The sequence below is a fragment of the Emys orbicularis genome, chromosome 25, assembly GCF_028017835.1.
Source record: "Emys orbicularis isolate rEmyOrb1 chromosome 25, rEmyOrb1.hap1, whole genome shotgun sequence".
Taxonomy (NCBI): domain Eukaryota; kingdom Metazoa; phylum Chordata; order Testudines; family Emydidae; genus Emys; species Emys orbicularis.
The window spans coordinates 11804582-11826417 of NC_088707.1; the positions used below are offsets into that span (position 1 = coordinate 11804582).

Below are 21836 nucleotides of genomic sequence, written 5' to 3' on the forward strand. Positions count from 1 at the left end.
TAGAGCAGACTGGAATGGGTTCCCTAGGGAGGTGGTGGAATCTCCTTCCTTAGAGATTTTTAAGGTCAGGCTTGACAAAGCCCTGGCTGGGATGATTTAGTTGGGGATTGGTCCTGCTTTGAGCAGGGGGTTGGACTAGATGACCTCCTGAGGTCCCTTCCAACCCTGATCTTCTATGATTTAACTCTCTCTCTAAGTGGTCTCGGGGCCACTAGATGGGACAGAACACCACCCCCAGGAGGTGTGTGGGTTACATACTTCTCCTAGCTGAGAAAGTGCATCCTGAACTTCAGAGACTTCCCAGTTGAAATCCCAGACAAGCCCCCACTTGTAACACCGACAGCCCGGTTGGTGGCGGGTGGGATAGAACCTCTGGAGCTTGGTGAGCTAAAAGCCCGAGAGAACACCACACCCAGGAGGTGTGTGGGTTACACCAGCAGAGACTAAATCTGAATGTCTCTCCATTGGCACCAGCTATCCTATAAACCCTGTCCAGAATCCGAGAACATGCAGCTAGAACTGGGACTTCCCCCAGAGGGATGGCAAGTTGCAGAGTAAGAGCGCCAAGCAGCTGTCTTAATTCGGGGGCCACCGGCTCCTTGCATCTGGGGCCCCCATCTCCAGCACTTCGGCTCCGCACTGGAGAGCTGCTGGCGAGCGCTCAGCTCCTGTCAGGGCCGGTGGCTCGAAAAGCTGCCATGTCAGAGAATCCCCCCGTCTCACCAGATCTAAGCAGTGTCAGGGACGGAGGAGCGCTGTCAGCCCTGCTTGCAGTGGAACAACAGAGAGTCCAGAGGGGCCGGCGTATGCTCCAAACGTACGTGGCCCACAGAGGTTTGCTGTGCTGCTCCTGGCTGCCTTCATCTTTACTGCAGAGCCAGCCTGCTGGTTACAGGTCCCAGCATGCTGTGCGCCTTCTTGGTCAGCCTGGGGGAGGCTATTCTGTGTTATCTAGTCAGAGACATTCATTAAGGAGCTTGTGTCTCCGCGTTAGGCCTGAACGAAGCCCACGGGAGAGGCGCTGCAACAGGAAACGTTCAGGAGAGTCCGCGGGGGTGGGGGGGAGGGCTTTACACACCATGTGCTCCTGGCACGCTGCTGTCAGGTCTCATTGCACGAGGGGCGGGTGTCCGAGTCAGGGCCCAAGCGCTTGCATTGCAGACTCAGAGCCAGGCTGCCAGGAGACCGGGCACAAACCCAGCAAGGGAAGGGGCACAGGGTGTCCGGGGGGTGTCAGAATGCCTGGACCTGAGCCTTCCCCTGGCCCTGGAAAGCCCCTTACGCAGATCTGCCAGGTCTGCAGCCGAGAGCAGAGTGAGTCTCAATCCGCCCCCGGCGTTGGGAAGCTGTGAGTTTTAAAGGCACTTGGTGTCACTTTCTGAGCTTGGCCCTACCCTGTATTGGATGCTGGGCCCGGAGGCCCAGAGAGGCTAAGTGACTTGCCCATGGTCACACAAGAGATCTGTGGCAGAGCAGGGAATTAGTCCCAGGTGCCTGGCGTCCTACCCCACAGCCTTAACCATAGGACCGCTCTTCCCCTCTGCTCCTGGACCTAGTTTAACTTGAGCATTTAACCAGCTCACCCTCTGGGCATGTCGCCATGTGCTCCTCTCCCTGCTACATAAAGCCTCCTTTCCCTACTCAGCTTGCTTCTTACATCCGCTGGATCCTGCTGCCCGTCCTTGGACTGAGCAGCACCTGACTCTGAAACAAGCCAGCGGGCTATAACGCACCACTGATGGTTAAGCGGGAACTATTTCAATGCACGCTGCTACTAAAGCGGCCATTGATTTCCAGGATGGCTATTCACAGAGTGGAGAAGGCTACTGAAAAGTCACATGGCGGTGGCACCCGAGCATGGCAATCTCTGGTGGCGTGCAGCACTGATGTTGTGAGGAGGCAAATTCATTTAAGCAGCATTAGTGGTACAAGTCCGCTGGAGTAAAGGTGGCAGAATTGGGCTTTTCGATTCTAATCAGTTCAAGCCAGGGACTGCCCTTACTTTGTATATGCCCAGCGCTGTACACAATGTGGCCGTGACCCCGACTGGGGACGCTGGGTACTACAACTCCACAAATAATCATTTATCCCTCAGGCACTATAGCTGTGGTTTGTCCTCGATAGCAATTTACAGGTGAGAACTTCGTTACAAGAAGGCTCCCCTATTGGCCGCCGAGCGCAGCAGAAGCATGCGTAAGAGAGGAGCAAAAAACGGAATTGCAGGTTTCCGATTGCAAACAATGACTCTCTTCCATGGGCATGCGCGAAGTTATGCCAGTTAAATGCCAGGACATATGTTGTTTCACTGATTAAACAAAAAGCTGTTCCGATATTTTAGTGACAGGCGGAGAATACTTTAGTAAAATAGTTGAATTTTTTGACCATTTTAGTAAACTAGTTTTTAACATATGCAAATATTTTAGTGAAATAGTTTCTGAACATATGCCTTTTTCAAACAGCCGGGATATTTTAGTCTCATGCAGTTTGGGACAGTCAAATGACATTTTCAAAAGCACCTAAATCATAAGAGCTAGCACTTAGATCACGCTTTTAAGCAGAAGATCTCAAAGCACTCAAAGTCCTTATGTTATAGGTGGGGAAACTGAGGCACAAAGCGACAACGTGAATTGCTCAAGGTCACCCAGGACTCCAATTGCAGAGTTGGGAATAGAACCTAGGTGTCCTGACTTCTAGTGCAGTGCTGTAGCCACTCAGTCAGACTACCTTCCTTGGCTTTGGCATATATGGCTTATTGATTTTCAATCAGCCTTTGGCCCCTTTGCTTAGGGACTTTTTAAACAATCCCACTTTAAGGCCTGGGCTATGCTAAAAAGTTTGGTTGGCCCAGGTACATGAAAAATCCACACTGCTGCGAGATGTAGTTAAGCCAACCTAAGCCCCCGGTATAGACAGCACTAGCTTGGTGGACGAATTCTTCCATCAACCTAGGTCCTGCCTCTTGGGGAAGTGGCTTATGTACGCCAATGGGAGAACCCCCCCGGTCAGCACAGGTGGTGTCCACTCTGAAGCATGACAGCTGCCGGGCTACGGCTGTGCCACTGTAACATCTCAAGAGTAGACACGCCTTACGTGTTATTAAAAAGGTAGTGATGCATTTGCAGTGTAAGGCAGGCAGTTCTACTGACAGAGTCCCTTCTGAGCAGCCATTCATATTGGGTGGCATTATTTTGCAATAAAATATAATTAAAAATACGAGCATAAAACTCATACGGGCTTTGGAGTTCAAACAGACTCTGCTCCCTGGTTTATATCTCAATCTGTGCACACACAGAATTTGATTAAAATCCAACAAGCCAGTGTCTCTTTTGGATTCTTTGATCGGAAGGTAATAAGAATTCTCTCAAATAAAGTTTCTGGGGTGTGTGTGTGTGGGGGGGGGGTCCATTCATAGAAGCTGGAGAATATTTTTCTCTTGCCAAGTTTTTTTCCTTTGGCAAACATTGATTTCTTGGTGTTATGAATAGAAATGACACTTTATTCCGTGAGGTCTCTGCACAGTCGCACTGCACATCCCAAGAGTGTTATACGCTGAGGTCATCTGGAAGAAGTGTTAGAGATGAGCGACAAAGGCCTTGTTTACACAGGGGAAATTGACCTGCAGAACTTGTCCAGAATCACCATTCTGGAATAAGCAACAGAGGGTCCTGTGGCACCTTTAAGACTAACAGAAGTATTGGGAGCATAAGCTTTCGTGGGTAAGAACCTCACTTCTTCAGATGCAAGAACTTGCATCTGAAGAAGTGAGGTTCTTACCCACGAAAGCTTATGCTCCCAATACTTCTGTTAGTCTTAAAGGTGCCACAGGACCCTCTGTTGCTTTTTACAGATTCAGACTAACACGGCTACCCCTCTGATACTTGACATTCTGGAATAGCTATTCTGGTATAATTTAGCTAACCTGGAATACCTCCCTTGTATGAACACTCTATCCCAGAATAAACGCTGTTCTGGAATTGTTATTACCGGTCAATTTTCCCTTGTAGAGAAGTCCCTATATTCTGGGGTTAGGACCCTAGAGATATTCTGGGGTTAGGATCCTTCACATAACACAAGAACCAGGGGGTCACCAATGAAATTAACAGGCAGCAGGTTTAAAACAAACCAAAGGACGTACTTCTTCATACAACACACAGTCAACCTGTGGAACTCATTGCCAGGGGATGTTGTGAAGGCCAAAAGTATAATTGGGTTAAAAAAAAACCTAGATAAGTTCATGGAGGATAGGTCCATCAATGGCCATTAGCCAAGATGGTCAGGGAGGCAACCCCATGCTCTGGGTGTTTCTAAACCTCTGACTGCCAGAATCTGGGACTGAATGATAGGGTGGCTCACTCAATAAATTGCCTGTTCTGTTCATTCCCTCTAAAGCTTCAGGCACCAGCTGCTGTCAGATGACAGGATGCTGGGATAGATGGCCCACGGTCTGACCCAGTGCGGCCGTTCTCATGTTCTTATGCAGAAAGGTTATCCCATAATAGTCCACTTAGGGAGGTTCTTGCACTTTCCTTTGAAGCACCTGCTACTGGCAGTCAGAGATAGAATTAGACGGACTGCTGGTCTGATCCAGAGTGGCAGTTCCCACGCTCCTGCCAAAGTATCTTTGCCCATCCACCAGCATCCTCCTGGCGTTCATGGCCTCTCTGGAAATAGGCCTTCTTGCTAGAGCTGCTCAGGAAACGTTTGGGGTGTTTTTTCAGGGAAGAGTTTGGATGAAAACATGATGTCAGAATTTTTCTACAACACGTTTCGGGTTCGCCTGGAAAGCCCAACATTCTGTGGTTTTCAGCAACTGAAAAATTTCAGATGGACGGGCAAAAATGTGAGGGATTTACTGAAAAATTTGCACCCGGCCAACCGAGATTTTTCAATAACCCGAAAAATGTCACTAGGAACAGCCATTTTCCACTGGCATTTCTGCTTCGACAAAATAGCTGTCTTCCATCAGAAAACGTCCTCCTCTTCCTCATTTTTTTCTGTCGAGGGAAGGGACTTTCCCCCCCTCCAAAAAAAATACTGTAGATCTCCTGGGTCCTCTGTGCAGAGAACCTTTTTCTCAGCATTGCCTGCTGGCCCGCTTCTGCTGGCTTCTCTGATGGGCCTCAGGGAGGAAAATATGACTCCATAGGACCCTCCTCTTTTGCTTTAGCCTGTCCCCTCAGCACCGAGGTGTGGGGCACACAATGAGCCACAAGCCAGATTGGGGGTGGGGGGGATGGACGGCCCATTGCAGCTCCCATCCATAGAAACAGGGCTTGTGGTCTCACCTGGAGCCAATCCTGCTGGGAGGGTTTGGTGCCAGCCCATGGTCCCAGGAGCTGCACTGGAGATCGATCTGGCCTTCCACGTTCAAATGGAGACGTCAAGCTGCCACCAGGCCCTTTAGGGGGCGGGGAAGATCCCAGAGGCGTCTTAGAGAATGAGTAGTTGTCCTGGCTGGCTGGGTGCTGCTACTGCTCAGGGCGGAGAGCTGTGACTGGCTGTTCCTACCTAAAGTAACCACGTCTGTCTCTCTTTCAGCTGATCAAGGAAAGATTGTTAGACCTGCTTGGCAAGGAGGAGGAGGAGGGAAGCCATGACGAAAACGTGGTAAGGATCCCCATCAGTACCATCACCCGGGGACTCAATGCTACGGGAAGGCAGCATGGCCAACCCCACCACCAGGAGTCAGGCCCCATTCAATTGCAACAGCTTCAGTTGCTCTAAAAATCATGAGGTTATTTTTGAATGGGGGGGGGGGTCTTTTGAATTGCTTTCTGCTTTTTGAGCATTTGCGGGGGGGGGGTCCCATTTTCCATCTTCTCTTTGAAACCCTGAGGACTAGAACCTCCCTTTAAAAAAAAGGAATGAAAGCTGAGATTCCCAGCCAGGGAGTTAAGAAAAACACCACATAGTGCAAGACATGCGATAAACTCTTCAGAGTGGTCAAGAGCGAATGTGTAGAAACTTCAAGCAAGGTAGACAGGTCGGGTTTGGATAAGAGAGATGAAACTAAAGAAAAACTGCCCATTCTTTCACAAAGCATTCACTCCGACCAATGGGAGACTCTGGAAAGGACTTTCTGAGCAGAGCTCTTTCAAACACAAGAAAACAATTTTGTTCACAATGGCAAACTTGTTTCTGTTTCACAGGGTTTGAAATTGTCTATTTTTTTTCCTGCAATTTTCCTGCAATTTTAACTGGCATTTTTCTCAAAACGTTATCCCCAAAACACGTTGTCTGGCTGAAAACTGAGTGCTCAGTACCTGCTTTTTCTATGAGGAGTTTGGAAATGATTTCTATAAACATGGCAATCAATTGTCAATACAAATATTAATAAAAACGATCGTGGGAAATATTGCAGAAAACGGACAATTTCAATCCTGTCGACAACTTTTTGAAAAAAAGTTTCAGTGATTTTTTTGGGGGGGGGTGTTCTGGGGGGTTTTTTTGGAGGGGGGTGGATTTTTTGGGGTGGGGGGAGGCATTTTTCAGCTACAGCAAAAAATGGAATCGTGTGCAAAACCAAACTGAAGCTCTATTTTGGAGACAGCTTTCCAGCCCACCCCTAGCAGGCCCTTCCCCTCTGTGCCCACTGTGCAGGCCTTTTGGATGGCTATGGCCCAGATCCTCAAAGGTATTTAGGCACCTAACTCCCATTGAATTCAGTGGGAACTAAGCACTTGAATACATGGACCGAAGTCCCTGATTAAATGGAGGCTCATGTCTGAAAAGGTGGGTCTCCTTATAACAGCTCTGCCCAGCCTCCAATCCAGGCCCTGGGTGTCCCTATGGAGTGCAACAAAGCACTTTTCAGCCCTCTTGCTGATTTAAGTGTTGCCATGTGGTCCTCTGCTTCTGGGAAGTCTCAGCAGCCTGGATGGGGAAGGGGAGGAGAAGCAGTACCAAGCCAACCCATTTGGAATCTGACCCTTTCCAGTAGCTCCCTGAGGTTCTCTAACGCTCAGCCCATCCCCAGTCCGTGGAGAATCCAGGGAATCATTGAGCAAGGCAAGAGCAGGCACATGCAAGCTCTGGAACTCACCTCCTTGCTCAAATGACTTGCCAGCCCTGTCCGTCCCAGCAGCAGGACCAAAGGAAGAGCTGGGGGGGACTCCTGGGCTGACCTTCTCCCCACAACTTGGGCCCCACGCTGGCACTGTCCATTCAAATCATTCGCGTTGATCTGGAATTTCCCACGTAATTTTTTTCTTCAGTGGAAAATGCGGTTTCTGCAAAATGGAAATGTTCCACCTGAAGAGTTTCCAGTTTTGCTAAAATAATGAAAAATAATGAAAAATAACCCATCCTGGACCTCATTCATTCACCCGCATTTAATGGCAAAACGGGGGGAGGGGAGAGCCCCAATTGGCCATTTGGAAAACGTTTCGGTTTTTCACACAGCACAAAATCTCCGTTGGAAAGGAAACAGAATGGAAACGTTCGCCTTGCTTTGAAATTTCCCATCCGCAAATCAGACATTTTGCCCCAAATGACTAAACCCCATTTTTTTACACTGGGAAAATATTTTGGTCCTAAACTTGCCATCAGCTCTGCTGGTAAGGGAAAGCCCCAAATGCGGGTTCCTTGCAGCCCCGTGCAGACGCTGTGTGTGTAAGCGATGCTGCGTGTCCCTGATGCTGAGTGAAGAGAAGGGGTGGGACCAATGCAGAGATTGGTGCCAGGGGCACTCCGGACTGGGGATATTTCACTAGATGGGGGAAGTGAGAGGAAATGGAAGGTTCTGCTCTGCCACCCTGCACTAGAAATCACAATGTGAGGCTGCCCCCCAGCCCTGCCCTGCCTCCCCGCTGTTACCCACTGCCTCTAAGGGTCTGGCTACCTTGCACTGTAACATGGGCCCAGACTCAGGTTTGAGCCAAACCCCACCTCCGTCTACACAGAACTCAGTCTGACTCGGGTGAGGCACCCCTCTGGACTCAGGCTCACAGACTCTGCTTGGGGGGGGTGCAGGGGTCAGAGCCCGAGTCCGGCGGAAATGCGAGTCCACGCGTGGATACAGCTGAAGCCGCAGACCTGAGCCAGCAGGGCTGCGTAGTGCAGTGTGGACGCGTTAGCACGGCTGTGAGACCAGGGTCCAGCGACTGTAAACCCAGGGTCACAATGCCATGCGGACGCTTAAGCATGGGTTTGGAAACACCAAGTCCACAAGCCCTAGGGTGACCAGACAGCAAATGTGAAAAATCGGGACGGGGGTGGGGGGTAATAGGAGCCTATATAAGAAAAAGACCCAAAAATCGGGACTGTCCCTATAAAATCGGGACATCTGGTCACCCTAACAAGCCCCAGGTTTAAATGCAGTGTAGACATACCCCAAATTCCAGCTTGGAGGATCTGGCACTCCCATGGGGCAGCATGGTATACCCATGGGGCAGACTTCGCCATCCCACCTCTGGGGTGACAGGCTTTGTCCAGCCCTCGCTGAGCTGTATCAGTTGTGGGGCATGACCCAGGTTGAGAGAGCTGGGGGGTTGGCTGTGCTGACCCACCTGCCAGCGGCGTAGGTGGCAGCCCCGTCACACCGCTGGCATGCCTGCTCTCAGGATAAGCATGGCGCTTTGCAGCCCGCTATCAGCTGGGAGCCCAAGCAGAGGGCTGTCAAAAGACAGAAGTGTATTGTTACCCTTGGCCACCACTTAGCCAAGCTAGCATCCCGCTGCTGCCCAACGGGGCTGGGTAGGTGACCATTCCAGGTACGCCCAGGCAAAACACACCTGCCATGCTGCTGCCCGGGAGGTGGGGCAGCCCGAATTCAAAAGCCAACCCCTGGCAGCGCGAGGGCTGAGACCCCCTGCGGTAACCCTGTCGCTCTCCTCCCCCAGAGCACTTGCGACCCCATGCCAAATCATTCCGAAACCATCAGCCACACTGTGAACGTGCCCCTGCAGACGACCCTGGGAACGCTGGAGGAAATCGCCTGCTGACACCTCCCAGCCAGCGCCGGAGTGCCAAGACCGACCGAAAGGAGACTGCACAGGAAAGCAGGGACCAAGCTCAGGTTTGCACCGGGGGAAAAGGAAGAAAATCGCTATGCATTAAAAAAAATAATATATATCTATATATAACTGTATATATATTATACATCTCTGCCAAAACCAAGCGAGCGGCGCCTTGGACTTGACTTGCGTCGTCCTTTCCTGTGGGGGGGCTCGTCTTCGGGATCTGAAGACACACTCGTTTTTGAACTGTACAGACCAACACAGAAACTAACAAAGCCACCATGTCATATACTGCCGACTGTATAAAGCACTTGCATGCCGATACTTTTTATGGCAATATATTCCTAGCTGTCTTTCTAAGCTCTGTTCCTCTGTACAGGCACTGATTTCACTACCAAGAAGGAATTTTGCGGGCCCATCCGTCCCCGAAATCGCCGTTAATTAGGCTGTATTAGAATAAAGAAACAAACAAACGTGCAGCTCTTGGACTCTCCTTACCTCCTTGTTCTTCGTGTCAGTTTGCTAGGCCAGGTCCCCCAAAGGCTAAGCCGTGCTGCAGCCGGGCCTGGCGGAGGTACCGTCACCTAAAGGGGAGCGGCCCAGGGACCGCAGTCTGACTCCCTGACCTGGATGGCTCTTGGATGACCACACCCGTGGCTACTGTGTCGTGCTCCTGGGTCTGTAACGCAGCTTGTACAGTCTGGTTTAGGGGGGGTGCGGGCAGGAGCGGGCGTGGGGGTTATTTTTCATTCCTTTCCGTTGTGCATTTTCCTCGTTCTCCTGACTGATATTAAAGCTGGTCTTGTGGAAATGGCCAGACTGTGTCATTCCTGCTTTGCCTCCTGACCCGCTCACCACCGCTCCGGCCTCAGGGCGGACAGAGCAGCCGGGATGCCCCCTCAATTGGCTGTTTTAGTGGGAGGGTCCCCTACATTTGGCCCTGCTGCCCTTCCCTGGTGGGTAGCGAAAGGGGGCAGCTGGACTCATCCTCCATTGCCTACCCATCGGCTGTTAACAGGCGGCCAATCCAGCCTCTTCATGCTCCATCAAAAGGGGGGCAGGGCCTTGTGCTTTTCCAGTTTGTGGGCACATTGGGGATTAGCCAGCACCCTCCACCCTGTCCCCTTCCCGTGTCATCTCCAGGGTGGGCTTTGTTCTTCCCCAAAGCTGGGAGCAGAGCACCCCCTTCGTTCGGCCCCCGGCAGCTGCTCCCCCACCCTGGCGCATCAGGCGACATCACTAGGACATCAACAGCACAACCCAGCGGATTGGGACCAGAGCTCTCCCGGGGCTGTTGGTGTTGTTCCCGACCCGCGAAGCCCACACACGTTCCCACACAAGCCCCGTGGCTTCCCTCCCAACAAGCCCCAGCCCCGCTATGCGATTGCCCGGCCCTGCCCTAGCACAGAGTCTAGCCTGTCAGTGCCACTGCACGAGAGCCGCTTGGAGTCTCCATGTCACCCTCCCAACACCCCGCTGCTAGTCAGCTGCTCTGAAGCGTCTCTCGGATTCAGACTCCCGGAAGCACTTGCCTGGCTATGATTCTCTTTGCAGAGGAGCTGGAAGCTGACCCCCTACTGTGGCCTCCCGTGTCCCCCTCGTGTATCATAGAATCATAGAAGATCAGGGTTGGAAGGGACCTCAGGACGTCATCTAGTCCAACCCCCTGCTCAAAGCAGGACCAATCCCCAACTAAATCAGGCTGTAACCTTCCAGAACACAGCCCAAACCTCCAGACAGCCACGGCGGCTCCTCCCGACACTGCTTTGCAATAGACTTGAGACGCCGGCAGTAAATAATGCACTTGACTGGACCTCCAGCTCCCCTCAAAGCCCCAGCAGGGTCCTTTTTTGGCAGCCAAATGCCATGAGTAGAACAAATGAGACATATGTCAGCGAACAGCAGTATGACGGGCCAGCTCCTCAACTGGTGCGGATCAGCACACCTAAGTTGGCTTCTACGGGTTTATGCCAGTTTACACTAGTTGGGGATCTGACCCTACAGGCTTCCCTGGGTCTCAGTCAGGGCTGCCCCTTGGACCGCACTGGCACTGGGGGTATTTAGTGGGTATTTAACTAGTTCTACTCAACTCCAAAGAGTTTTACCATTTCCTAGAAAGTGTGAAATTCCATCCCTCTCCCCCACCCTCACTGCATTTCCAGTGCGTATGGATTATGGGGGTGCAGCCTAGAGTTTTCGCTAACACTCCCCACCAGCCGAGAAGGTGCCTCCCAGAACACCCAGCAGCCGGAGCTGTTCGCTCTGGAAAGGCCTGTGTTGTCTGTTTCACAGCCCCCTGTTTCTGCGATCCCTGCGCCCACCTCTGTCCGGCCAGCTCTTGTTTTGTACGTGAATGACGCGGCCGCCCGTCACAGTCTTGTTTGTTAGTGCCCATGCGTTCGAAGGGAACCGTGTACCTTGTCAAAATGATACCGTGTGCTACAGCTTTACATCAATAAAGAGAAACAAACGTGAGTTTCACAGAGATCTGAGCTTGGCTGTTTTTATGAGCCCGGACAAGCGGGACTTGGGACAGAACGCCCGGGCTGGGTTTGTCTCTCTATTAGCTGTGACAGCAGGGGCCTGGGCAGTGCTGGGAAGTGTATGAACCAAGTGACTGATTGTGCAGCACGTTAAGGAATAATGTCCATTTATCAACACTTTGCAAAGCACACCCCCAAGCCAGAGAAAGGATGGTACCTAGCAGTGTTCCCTCGCATTTGTCCCGTACATGTGCGCAATGCATTTTGTTATGTGTACCAATATGGAGGTGATGTGTCACCTAATAAAATTCATGTGGCGGGGGGTGGGGCCGAGGGGTTCAGAGTGTGGGAGAGGGTTCAGGGCTGGGGAAGAGGATTGGAGTGCGAGGGTGTGAGGGCTCTGGCGGGGCTGGGGATGAGGGGTTTTGGGTGCAGGCTGCCCCGGGGCTACAGCAGGGAGAGAGGACTCCCCCCAGCTCTCTCTCCCCACAGCAGCACCTGGGCTGGGGGAGAGAGGCACCTTTCCCCCGGCCGCTGCAGCTCTGGGCCAGGGCTGGGTTGGGGCCAGGGGAGAGGCGCCTCTCCCGGCTGTGACAGGTCTGGGGCTGGGGAAGAGGCATCTCGCTTCGCCGCAACCTTGAGCACCTGCATGGTGCTTAGAGGGAACGTAGGTACCTATTTTAGGTACTTCCAAGGCCCATCACCATTGCAGCTGAGTACCTCGGAGAGGCACAGAGAGGCTAGAGTGACTTGCCCCAGGTCACCCAGGCAGTCTGTGGCAGAGAACCCAAATCTTCCACGTGAATGCCCCAACCACTGGCTCATCACACTGGTATTGCAATGACTTGTACGTGAGCCTGAATCCGCAGGCTCGCAGAGAAGCGGAAGGATCACGCACTGATTAGGGCTCAACCTAGGCTGCAAGAGACCAGTGTTCATGTCCCAGCTCCGCTGCAGACACCCAATGTGACTTGGCCAAGTCACGTCGCCTCTCTGTGCCTCAGTTCCCCCGCTGTAAACTGGGTGGGGAATAGCCCTGCCCTACCACAGAGCAGTGCTGTAAGGCTCAATACATTGCAGATTGTGAGGAGCTCAGATCCTACAGTGATGGGGGACAGATAAGCACCATAGATAGATAGGCAGCAGTATAGGGGGAGAATGGTTTGGGAAGGATGCAGCGGGCTAAAGAGGAGGACCAATGACAGTGTGTAAATATATCACCTGCTTTCGAGTCACTGATAACTCAGAAGAAAGTAATCTGGAATGTTTACGGATCAACGTCCTCACAGGTAATGCACAAGATGGAGTACGACTTGGTGTGTGCTACAAACCGCCAAGTCACACTAGGGAATAGTTTGGCTGGCTCCTTAAGCCCCTAGCTATAATGTATCAGAGAAAAAGCTGTGTGCTCATGGCAGACTTCAGCCTGAGTGGCACACACTGGAGGTCTCTTGCTGCTGGTACTAAAACATCCTTGGAATTTCTTAATATGATAGATGACAATTTCCTAACTCAAAACGTGCTGCGTCCAACATGGAGGAATTCTCTATTAGCCCTCATCTTGGCAGATAAAGAGAAATTTATCACAGAATGGAAAATTAATGGTGCTCAGGTGCAGGTGATCATAACTTGATCACATTTGTGATGTGCAAACAGAATAAAGTCCAAACCACTAATATACACTTGGTGCTTTAAAAGACCCAGCTTCACAAAGCTGAAAACAATTTTGAGCCAAATTAGCTAGATGGAAAATTTAAACAGAAAAATATGAATGATAATTTGGGAATTGTTTAAGAACATTTTACTAGATGCCCCAGAAGCAACAATTACACAATTGAAAAATAAGTCCACATTGGTTAAAAAACTGACAGGCTTAGGAGGGAAAGTGAAAGCAGCTATAAAAAATGAAAACAAAAAAACAACCCAGTATATAATAAATGGAAGAAAGGGGAAGTTGAGAGTAATGAATATAAATCAGAAGATAGCAATTGTAGAAAATTGATATGGGAAGCAAAAGGATAAACAAGGCAACATTTATGGCCAGCAGAGATAAGGACAGTAAGAAGGAGGTTTTTTAAGTATATTAGGAACAAAATGAATGCTAACAATGGTATTGGTGGATGGAAATTACTACATGGAAATGGTAGCATTATCAATAATAATGCAGAAACGGAAGAAGTATTAAATAAATATTTCTATTCTGTATTTCGGGGAAAACAGATGGTGTAGTTATATCATATGAAGATGACACTCTTTCCATTCCACTAGTAGCTATGGAGAATGTTAAACGGCTGTTACAAAAGTTGGACATTTTAAAATCAGCAGGTCCAGATCACTCACATCCAAGACTATAAAACGAGCTGCCCAAAGAGTTCACTGCATTGTTAATGTTGGTTTTCAGTGACTCTTGCAGCAATGAGGAAGTTCTGGAAGAAAATCAATGCTGTGCAAATATTTTAAAAAGGGATGACCCAGGCCTGTCAATCCTGGGCAATATAATGGAGCAGCTGATATGGGACACAATTACTAAAGAGAGGTATTATAATTAATGCCAATCAATGCGGGTTTATGGAAAATAGATCCTGTAAAACTAACTAGATTTCTTATTACATTGCATGATTGGTTGATAAAGGTAATAGTGCTGACTGTAATAACTTAGACTTCTGCAAGGCCTTTGACGTGGTACCACATGACATTTTGATTAAAAAACCTCGGCTGGTATCAAATTAACCTGGCGCACATTAAATGGATTAAAAACTGGCTAACTGATAGGTCTCCACGTGTAATTGTAAATGGGGAAACATCTCTGAGTGGCTGTATTTCTAGTGGGGGTCCTGCAGGATCAGGTCTTGGCGATACACTATTTAATATTCTTATCAATGACCTGGCAGTAAACATAAAATCTTCACTGAAAAAGTTCCCAGCTAACATAAAAACTGGGAGAGTGAGTGGTAAATAACAAAGAGGACAGATTGCTGGGGATAGCTCAGTGGTTTGAGCATTGGCCTGCTAAACCCAGGGTTATAAATTCAATCTTTGAGGGGGCCATTTAGGGAACTGGGGTAAAAATCTGTCTGGGGATTGGTCCTGCTTTGAGCAGGGGGTTGGACTAGATGACCTCCTGAGGTCTCTTCCAACCCTGATATTCTATGAATCACTTGGTACTTTGGGTGCAAGCAAACAGTATGTGTTTTAATACAGCTAAATGTACACATCTAGGACTAAAGAATGCAGGCCATACCTACAGGATGGGGGGCTCTATCCTGGGTAGCAGGGACGCTGAAAAAGACTTGGAGGGTCATAATGGATTAGAAGCAGAACATGAGCTCCCAGTGCAACACCATGGCCAAAAGGGCGAATGCAATCCTTGGCTGCATAAACAAGGTTATTTTACCCCTGCATTTGGCATGGGTGAGACCGTTGCTGGAATATTGTGTTCAGTTTGGGTGTCCAAACTTCAAGAAAGATGTGGATAAATTGGAGAGAGTTCAGAGAAGCTGCGAGAATGAGTAAAGGATTAGAAAACCTGCCTGGCAGCGATAGACTCCAGGAGCTCAATCTACTCGGCTTATCCAAGAGAAGGTGAGGAGGTGACTTGATTGCAGTCTAAGCACCTACAGCGGAGAACAAATATTTGACAACGGGCTCTTTAACCTCACGGAGGAAGGTCTAACATGATCCAAGGGCTGGACGTTGAAGCTAGACAAATTCAGACAGGATCTGAGGCGTACATTTTTAAATGTGGGTGATTAACCATTGGAACAATTTCCCAAAGGGTTGTGGGGGATTCCCTATCACTGGCGATTTTTAAATCAAGCTGGGATGTTTTTTTCTAAAAGTTCTGCTCTAGTTCAAAGAGGAATTAATGTCGCGAAGTCCTGTGGCCTGTGAGGTGCAGGAGGTCAGCGGAGATGATTACAGTGGTCCCTTCTGGTCTTAGAAGCTAGGACTCTCTTAACGCAGAAGAGCCCTCACTTGGTAGGAGGCAGTGTTTCCTAGTGGTCAGAGCATGTCACTAGGCTTCAGGTCTCCTGGGTTCTATTCCCAGCTCTGACATCAGGCAAATGATTTCGACGCTCTGTGCCTCAGTTTCCCCATCTGTAAAATGGTGCTGATGATGCTGGCATCCTTAGAGGGCTACCGATGAAAAGAGCTAGGTAGCTTTGTTTCCCCATATCCACAGAGCCAATTATCTCCCCATAGAAGGCAATCAGGTTGGTCAGGCATGACTTGCCCCAGTCCTGGGGCAGGGTCATGGAGCTCATGAAAGAGGCCATTCCTCCCCTAGAGCTTAAAATAAAGGTGAGCTTTCTGCAGAGGGCAGCACCCTAGGGCCTGAAGGGAAGAAGAGGGACTGAAAGAGCGACCCCAGCCTAGGCAGAGGGTACGGGAAGGGCGGGGTCCAGCCCTCGCTGGGAGAGGCAGCTCCGGCATCCACAGCAATGGCCCTGCACACTGTAACTAGCAGCACTTGCCCAGCGTGGGGCCACTGCTCCAGGGCAGGGGTGATAGAGCCGTGGGCAGGCACCCTGGGACAGGTAGCGTTGTGGGGTGGCAGGGACGTGGCTGCGGGATGCTGAGCTCTAGGCTGGGAGGTTTTTTTTAGAGCCAGGAGTCCACGGGCACTGGCAGCTGGGAAGAGCCCTGGTGCTCGGGTCTGTGGCAACTTCCCGTGTGCGGTGAGCAGGAGGCCCAGAGGGGGGGGTCTGCTTGCTTGGAGCCTCCCCTCCCCTCCATCATCAGGGTTATGGCACTGGCTGCAGGACAGTTCCACCACCTGCTCTAGCTGGACCCCTGGTGCTGGACCCTGGGCAGGCCCACTCCTCCAGGCAATTCAGAACCGGGCCAGCAGGGTGGTGGGCAGTGGTTAAAGCTGATTGAAACAGGAGGGGGTGTCCCTGTGCTGTGTGCCTGGAACATGGGATGCAGGGGGCAGGAGGATATTCTGCATCCAGGTGTCATTCGACTCATGCCCATTTCCAGCCCCTGTCCTGTGCAGCCGGAGGGGGCTGGGGCTTGTTTCCGAGATGGGGGGCGGTTCGTCGTCCCCAAAGTGGGCCATGTACAGCTCCCCCGATGCTTCGCTGGCGCTGGGCCCTGAATCCACCGAACTAAACACTGTAGCGGATCCCCCGTGGCTGTCCCGTGCCAGCTGACGTGGGCTCGCGGGGGGCTTGGGCTAACGGGAGGCTGTTTAACTGCGCTGTAACTGTTCCCACTGGGGCTGCAGTCGGCCCCGCCCATCTCGCAGGGTCCTAGAGCCCAGGTGCCAGCCGAAGCCTGGACATCTACACAGCCCCTTAGGCTGAGCCCGGCGAGCCCAAGTCAGCTGGCCCGGGCCAGGAGCAGGTGCTGAATTGCAGTGTAGACATGCCCTAAGTGGCTCATTCGCTCCACATTGGGGCCGTTTTGATCCAACTGGGTTTTGTTCCTGGCTGGTCCTTTTTTCCCTCCTTCTGCACATAGCAGACCCAGCTCGTATTCAGCAGCCTGGCCAGCGTAGGTCAGAAAAGCCCAGGAGCCTGCAAACGTGGCAGGCCTTGCCTGGCTCTTTACTGACAGCACCGCCCGTAGGCGGCCCCAACAGCCCGGGTGGCTGAAAGAGCGTGGCGAGCTAGCACAACAGTGCCCGTGCTCTGGTCCTAGTCCACCCCTCTGCCACGGAACAGCTGTGCCTTATGGGGCCCTGTTTGCCCCTTTAGGCACGTGACCCCCATTGTAAATCTGGCCCTTTGAGCGGTGCACTTGTTCCCCGGGCTCAGAGGGGGCTGGTTGCCTGACCCAGCACCCGGACAGAGCAGACAGGAAGCTTGGCTTTGCCCCCTCCGACGAACGCACCATGCTGAAAGCTGGACACCCAAACCCATTGGCCTCGCCAAGGACTGCAGCTCGTGACCCATGGTGGCACTGGCTGGAGGACTTAGGAAAGGCAGAGAGACTCCCATCCTGGGCCAGGAACCTGTTGTAGCCCACAGAGCAAGCTTAAAGCTATTTTGTGTAGCAGTAACGCAAGAAACCCACAGGCCTACACCCTGTAAGATATTTAGCTTAAAGAATTACCTTAAGGCTTTGAGGCCCATGAGCCTTGGCATAAGTGAGTTACCCAGGAATGACCCTGAGTTACTGGGGAACTGGGAGGATTGGGTTGTGGGAATTTTGTATAAAATGGTACCAGGTAACTGCAAGAATATGAATGGATACCAGTTTGGGGTATTTTAGGACAGACCCATCTGCCAAAGTACAACCACAACCCATAGGGGCCAACTCTGTGGGTGCTCCGGGGCTGGAGCACCCACAGAAAAAAATTGGTGGGTGCTCAGCACCCACCGGCAGCTCCCCATGGCCCTGCCCCGCCCCCCTGCTGCAGCTCACCTCCGCCTCCTCCACGAGCACACCGCCACGTCCTGCTTCTCGCCCCTCCCTCCCAGTGCTTGTGCCGCGAAACAGCTGATTCGCGGGGCAGGGAAGGAGGGGGAACGCAGCGCGCTGGGGGAAGAGGCGGGGCTGGGGCAGGGATTTGGGGAAGGGATCCAATAGGGGCAGGGAGGGGACAGAGTTAGGGCGTGGACTTTGGGGATGGGGTTAGAATGGGGGCAGGGCCAGGGGCGGGGATGGGGTGGAGTCGGGGCGGAGGCGTCAAATAAGGGGACCAATGAGCCAGTGCCCCTTGGATGGGCAGTGATGAAGGCTGGGTGGGTATTTGTCCCCCTCCGAATCTCAGCAGCTGCCCTGGCTCTGGCCCTGTCTGCGCTGACACCCTGCCATGCCCACTTAAGAAGGAAACTGCTATTTTCTTAGGTAGAGGTGGGGACTGAGCCGACCTGCTGTGGGCACACTCTTGCGTGAGCAGAGCCATGTCCCCAAGGTATCCAGCTGGCCCAGGACTGGGGAGCGGGGGAGCTGGGCAGGGCACTGGGTCATCCTGCTGCTCCCCAAAGAACTCTGACCCAGTCACAACATATGACCAATGTGGGTGTGCTGGGATCTCCCCGTATCCACCAGCAGAACTCAACCTGTGGGGTGTGGGCAGCTGTGCGGGGTGCTAATTTGCTGGCTGGGCGTGTGTCCAGCCGGTTCCCGCTGGCCCTGCACACAGGCTGTGAGTGTAAAGGAAGAGGGGCTGGATGGCTTAATGGAAACTCAGTGGCATGTGCTGAGCCCAGTTTATAAATGCCAGGGCCTCGGCAGGACACCCAAACTCCCCCACCCCCCACGGGTGCCAGAGCAGCAGCCGCACCCAGGCTCTCAGTGCCCAGGTTTGGAAATTAAAACTGGACACGTTCTCTGCAAAGTCAAAGCAGCCTCCAGCCCTGCAGCTTGTGCCGTCACTCCCAGGGTCCCTGCTGTGCGCCTGAACAAGTCTTTCCTTGCTGGAAGCTCTGAAGTGAGCCTCTGCTCTGCCTCCCACGAGGGTACCTGGGACGTGATCAGTTCTGTGCAAGCCTGGAACCAAACCAGCTTTCTGCTGCCTGCCTGCACTGCTGGCGAAGGAGAAGGAACACTGTTGGCTTTTGTCAGCACAATACTGACGGCACAGCCTTGAGAGCAGCTGCTCGCTGCCACCCCATCTCTGGGGCGGCAATTGCAGCAATGTTCCTCTGTCAATCTACCGAGGGAGCTTCAGCAGCGCAGACTTTACAGCAAACAAGCTCACCCATGTCCTGTCTCAGAGCAGCCTCCTGAAATGCAGGACTCCCCCCAAGCCATGCTTTCCACCTTCATAGCAGAGACGTAGCCTCGATCTGTTTTACTCGTGGGAGAAGTTGTGATTAGCTTGACCGGGTGCTCCTGTCCTGCACAGACAGACTTTCTATCGCTCCAGGACTTTGTCCGTGTAGTGCGACTGGCACAAGGTGGCTGCCCATCAAACCATAGCCCAGTTCTGGTGTCTCCTCAGAATCCTCTCTGGACCAGGAGACAAAGCCCAAGTGTGCTGCATGCTCCAGCTCTCTGCGATGAAGCGAAGATTTGCAGTGGCTCAGCAAACCCACACTCCAGCACCCCTCAAAACTCAACTCAGCCTGGTGCCATGATCCATGTCTCCTGAATTATGATTGATATTGTTATTCACTGCAGACTAGAGTTCTCCCTTCATCACACCCCGCACTTCTGCCACCAAATTCCCATTTCAAGCCACTGCCCTCACAGAGAACTTTGTCATAAGGTTTGGAAATTTCCCCTCACCAGTGCTGCTGGTCCTTGCCATTTCACCTCGGAGCTCCCTTGTTACCGTCAAACGCCAGGGTCCCCCAAATTGATTCATTTCAGCAGCACACAAACCAGAGAAGCATCTTATTCCACATGCAGCCCTCCCAGCACCTCCAGGTGTGCTGGGTCCAGGCTGTACCAATCCATAGGAGCAGGTGGAGAGCTCTGTTGTAACAATTTCACTGCCGATGAGGCAGCCCCAGAGCTGAAGGAAAAGCCCAGCCTGTCTGGTGCTCACCTTGATTACAAGCTGAGTGGGAAATTTCCTTTATCGTCTTTTCCACCAGCATGTTGGACTGGGCTGTGTCCTTTGCTTGCTGCTATGTAGCCTTCTCTCTCCCATCAGGTTGTTCCTCCAAGAATCCCCCTCTGGTTTGAGATGCTGGAGACAATGTGCTATGCCACAGAATTGCACTGAAGCAGCCCTGCGGGCAAGGGAAATAGGGAAACTGCACCATGCTGCTCAGCAAACTTGTTTGCCTCTGGCTTCGGAGGGTGTCTGGTGAATCAGACATAAGCCTGGGAGTCAGGAGACATGAGTTCTATTCCAGCTCCACTTTGTTGCCTTGAGCATCGGCTCTGGGCCTCAGTTTTCCCACCTGTGAAATGAGGACAATGATACTGACCCTCCTTTTTCAGGCCCTTTGAGCTCTCCGGTTGATGAGTCAAGGGTTCTTGTCTCTGAGCTCTGGGGATAAAAGCACTGTAGAAATGCAACAGTTCAAGAACAGGAGCATTTAAAGGAGATTCCAAACAATCCTTTCCTAGGTTGATACTTCATGCTCTGGGCTCCGGCTCTCCTAAAACGTGTTCTCCATGGACATCAATAAATCCCAACAAAAGCTCTATTTGAAGGGCTCAGAACACATCAAAGGGTTAGGGTTAGGGTGTGGCATGGCCAGAGGCAAAGGCCCAAGTTACCCTATGACCATCAAGAAGGCTTTACAGCTGAGAAACCTGACATTTACCAGGCTGACAGGCAAGTAAATACTTAGGAAGGCACGGACATATGCCGGCAGTCTCCAGAAAGGGTTAAAAGAGAAGAAAACGGCAGCAATTGCTATGGGATTTGTGTGTTTCACTAGAGCGAATCACAGCCCCCAGTTCATCCAATCTCTGAAAGGCGTTTCTGAAGTTAAAGCGCCCCTCAGAAGCCTTTGCCAAAGCCTTAATTACACTACTTGAAAATCCCCAGGTGACTGAAATTCGTAGGTCAATATTGCTCGCACCGCATCAGGAGTGAGATCACTGTGGAAAATGTAGGTGAACATTAGGTAAATTCAGAAGGGATGTGTCAGGGGCACTGCAAGGTCCATGGCAGAGGGCGGCTGTGAATCTAAAGGCACTGTCATGAGTCTAATAGGAACATTTTCAAAAGTGCCCAAGTACTTTAAAGTCTAAATAACATTGACTTTCAATGAACCGTAGGCTACTAAGGCCAAGATTTTCAAAGGCATTTAGGCACCTTATGCCCATGGGAGTTTGGTACCTAAATACCTCTGAGCTCCTAAGTCACCTTTGAAAATGGGACATTGGCTGTCAAGTCCCATAGGCACTTCTCTGGGGTCAGAGTAAAATTCCCGTTGTCAGATGTGCTCAATGCCAACAGATTTTCAGGCAGCCACAGCACAGTGGGGGCCAAACTCTGCTGACCATCTTGGCCAGTTGTGTCACAACAGGGGTGGCTGGGTGCTGAGCTCTTTGAAAATTCCCCTGCACAGGCCCAATCCAACTCTCGCCAAAGTCCATGGGAGTCTTGAACTCTCAATGCATGTAACTTGCGAGCTAAGGGGAAAGGGAAGTTACGAATGATCTCCCCTTACGCTCACCTCTGACCTTGACCCAGTGGTTGGAGATTTAACACTCTCCAAAACCCACAATCTGGGTTTTAGATTGGAGTGGCTGACAATGCAAACTCACTGTCACTTAATCCATCTGGGAGTTCCCTTGGATGGTGCAAACACACGCTCCTGCATCAACTAGAAATGTGCATTCTGGGCTTGGCAGCAGCTACACATGGATCAAGGCAATATGGATTCTGGGTCTCTACAATCAACGGTCCTGCAGCTCATGCAGACAATGGAAACACTGTCCTCTGCAAAGCACCATGGTACATCCAGTGAAACTACTGGAGGCGAAATTCACAACCATGGAGCCACCTGACCATAGGATGGATCCTGCAAGGAGA

At 51.4% G+C, this 21836-nt stretch overlaps 1 protein-coding gene across 2 annotated transcripts in view; it reads left to right on the top strand.

Moving 5' to 3' along the window:
• Positions 1-8942, top strand: part of LOC135894522 (acid-sensing ion channel 2) — a 1171365-nt gene extending 1162423 nt beyond the window's left edge. For both annotated transcript variants that reach the window (XM_065422633.1, XM_065422634.1), the window contains exons 9-10: positions 5539-5607; positions 8841-8942. In XM_065422633.1, coding sequence (XP_065278705.1) covers positions 5539-5607; positions 8841-8942 — 171 coding nt within the window. The remainder of the gene's footprint in view (positions 1-5538; positions 5608-8840) is intronic.
• Positions 8943-21836: the final 12894 nt, after the last annotated feature.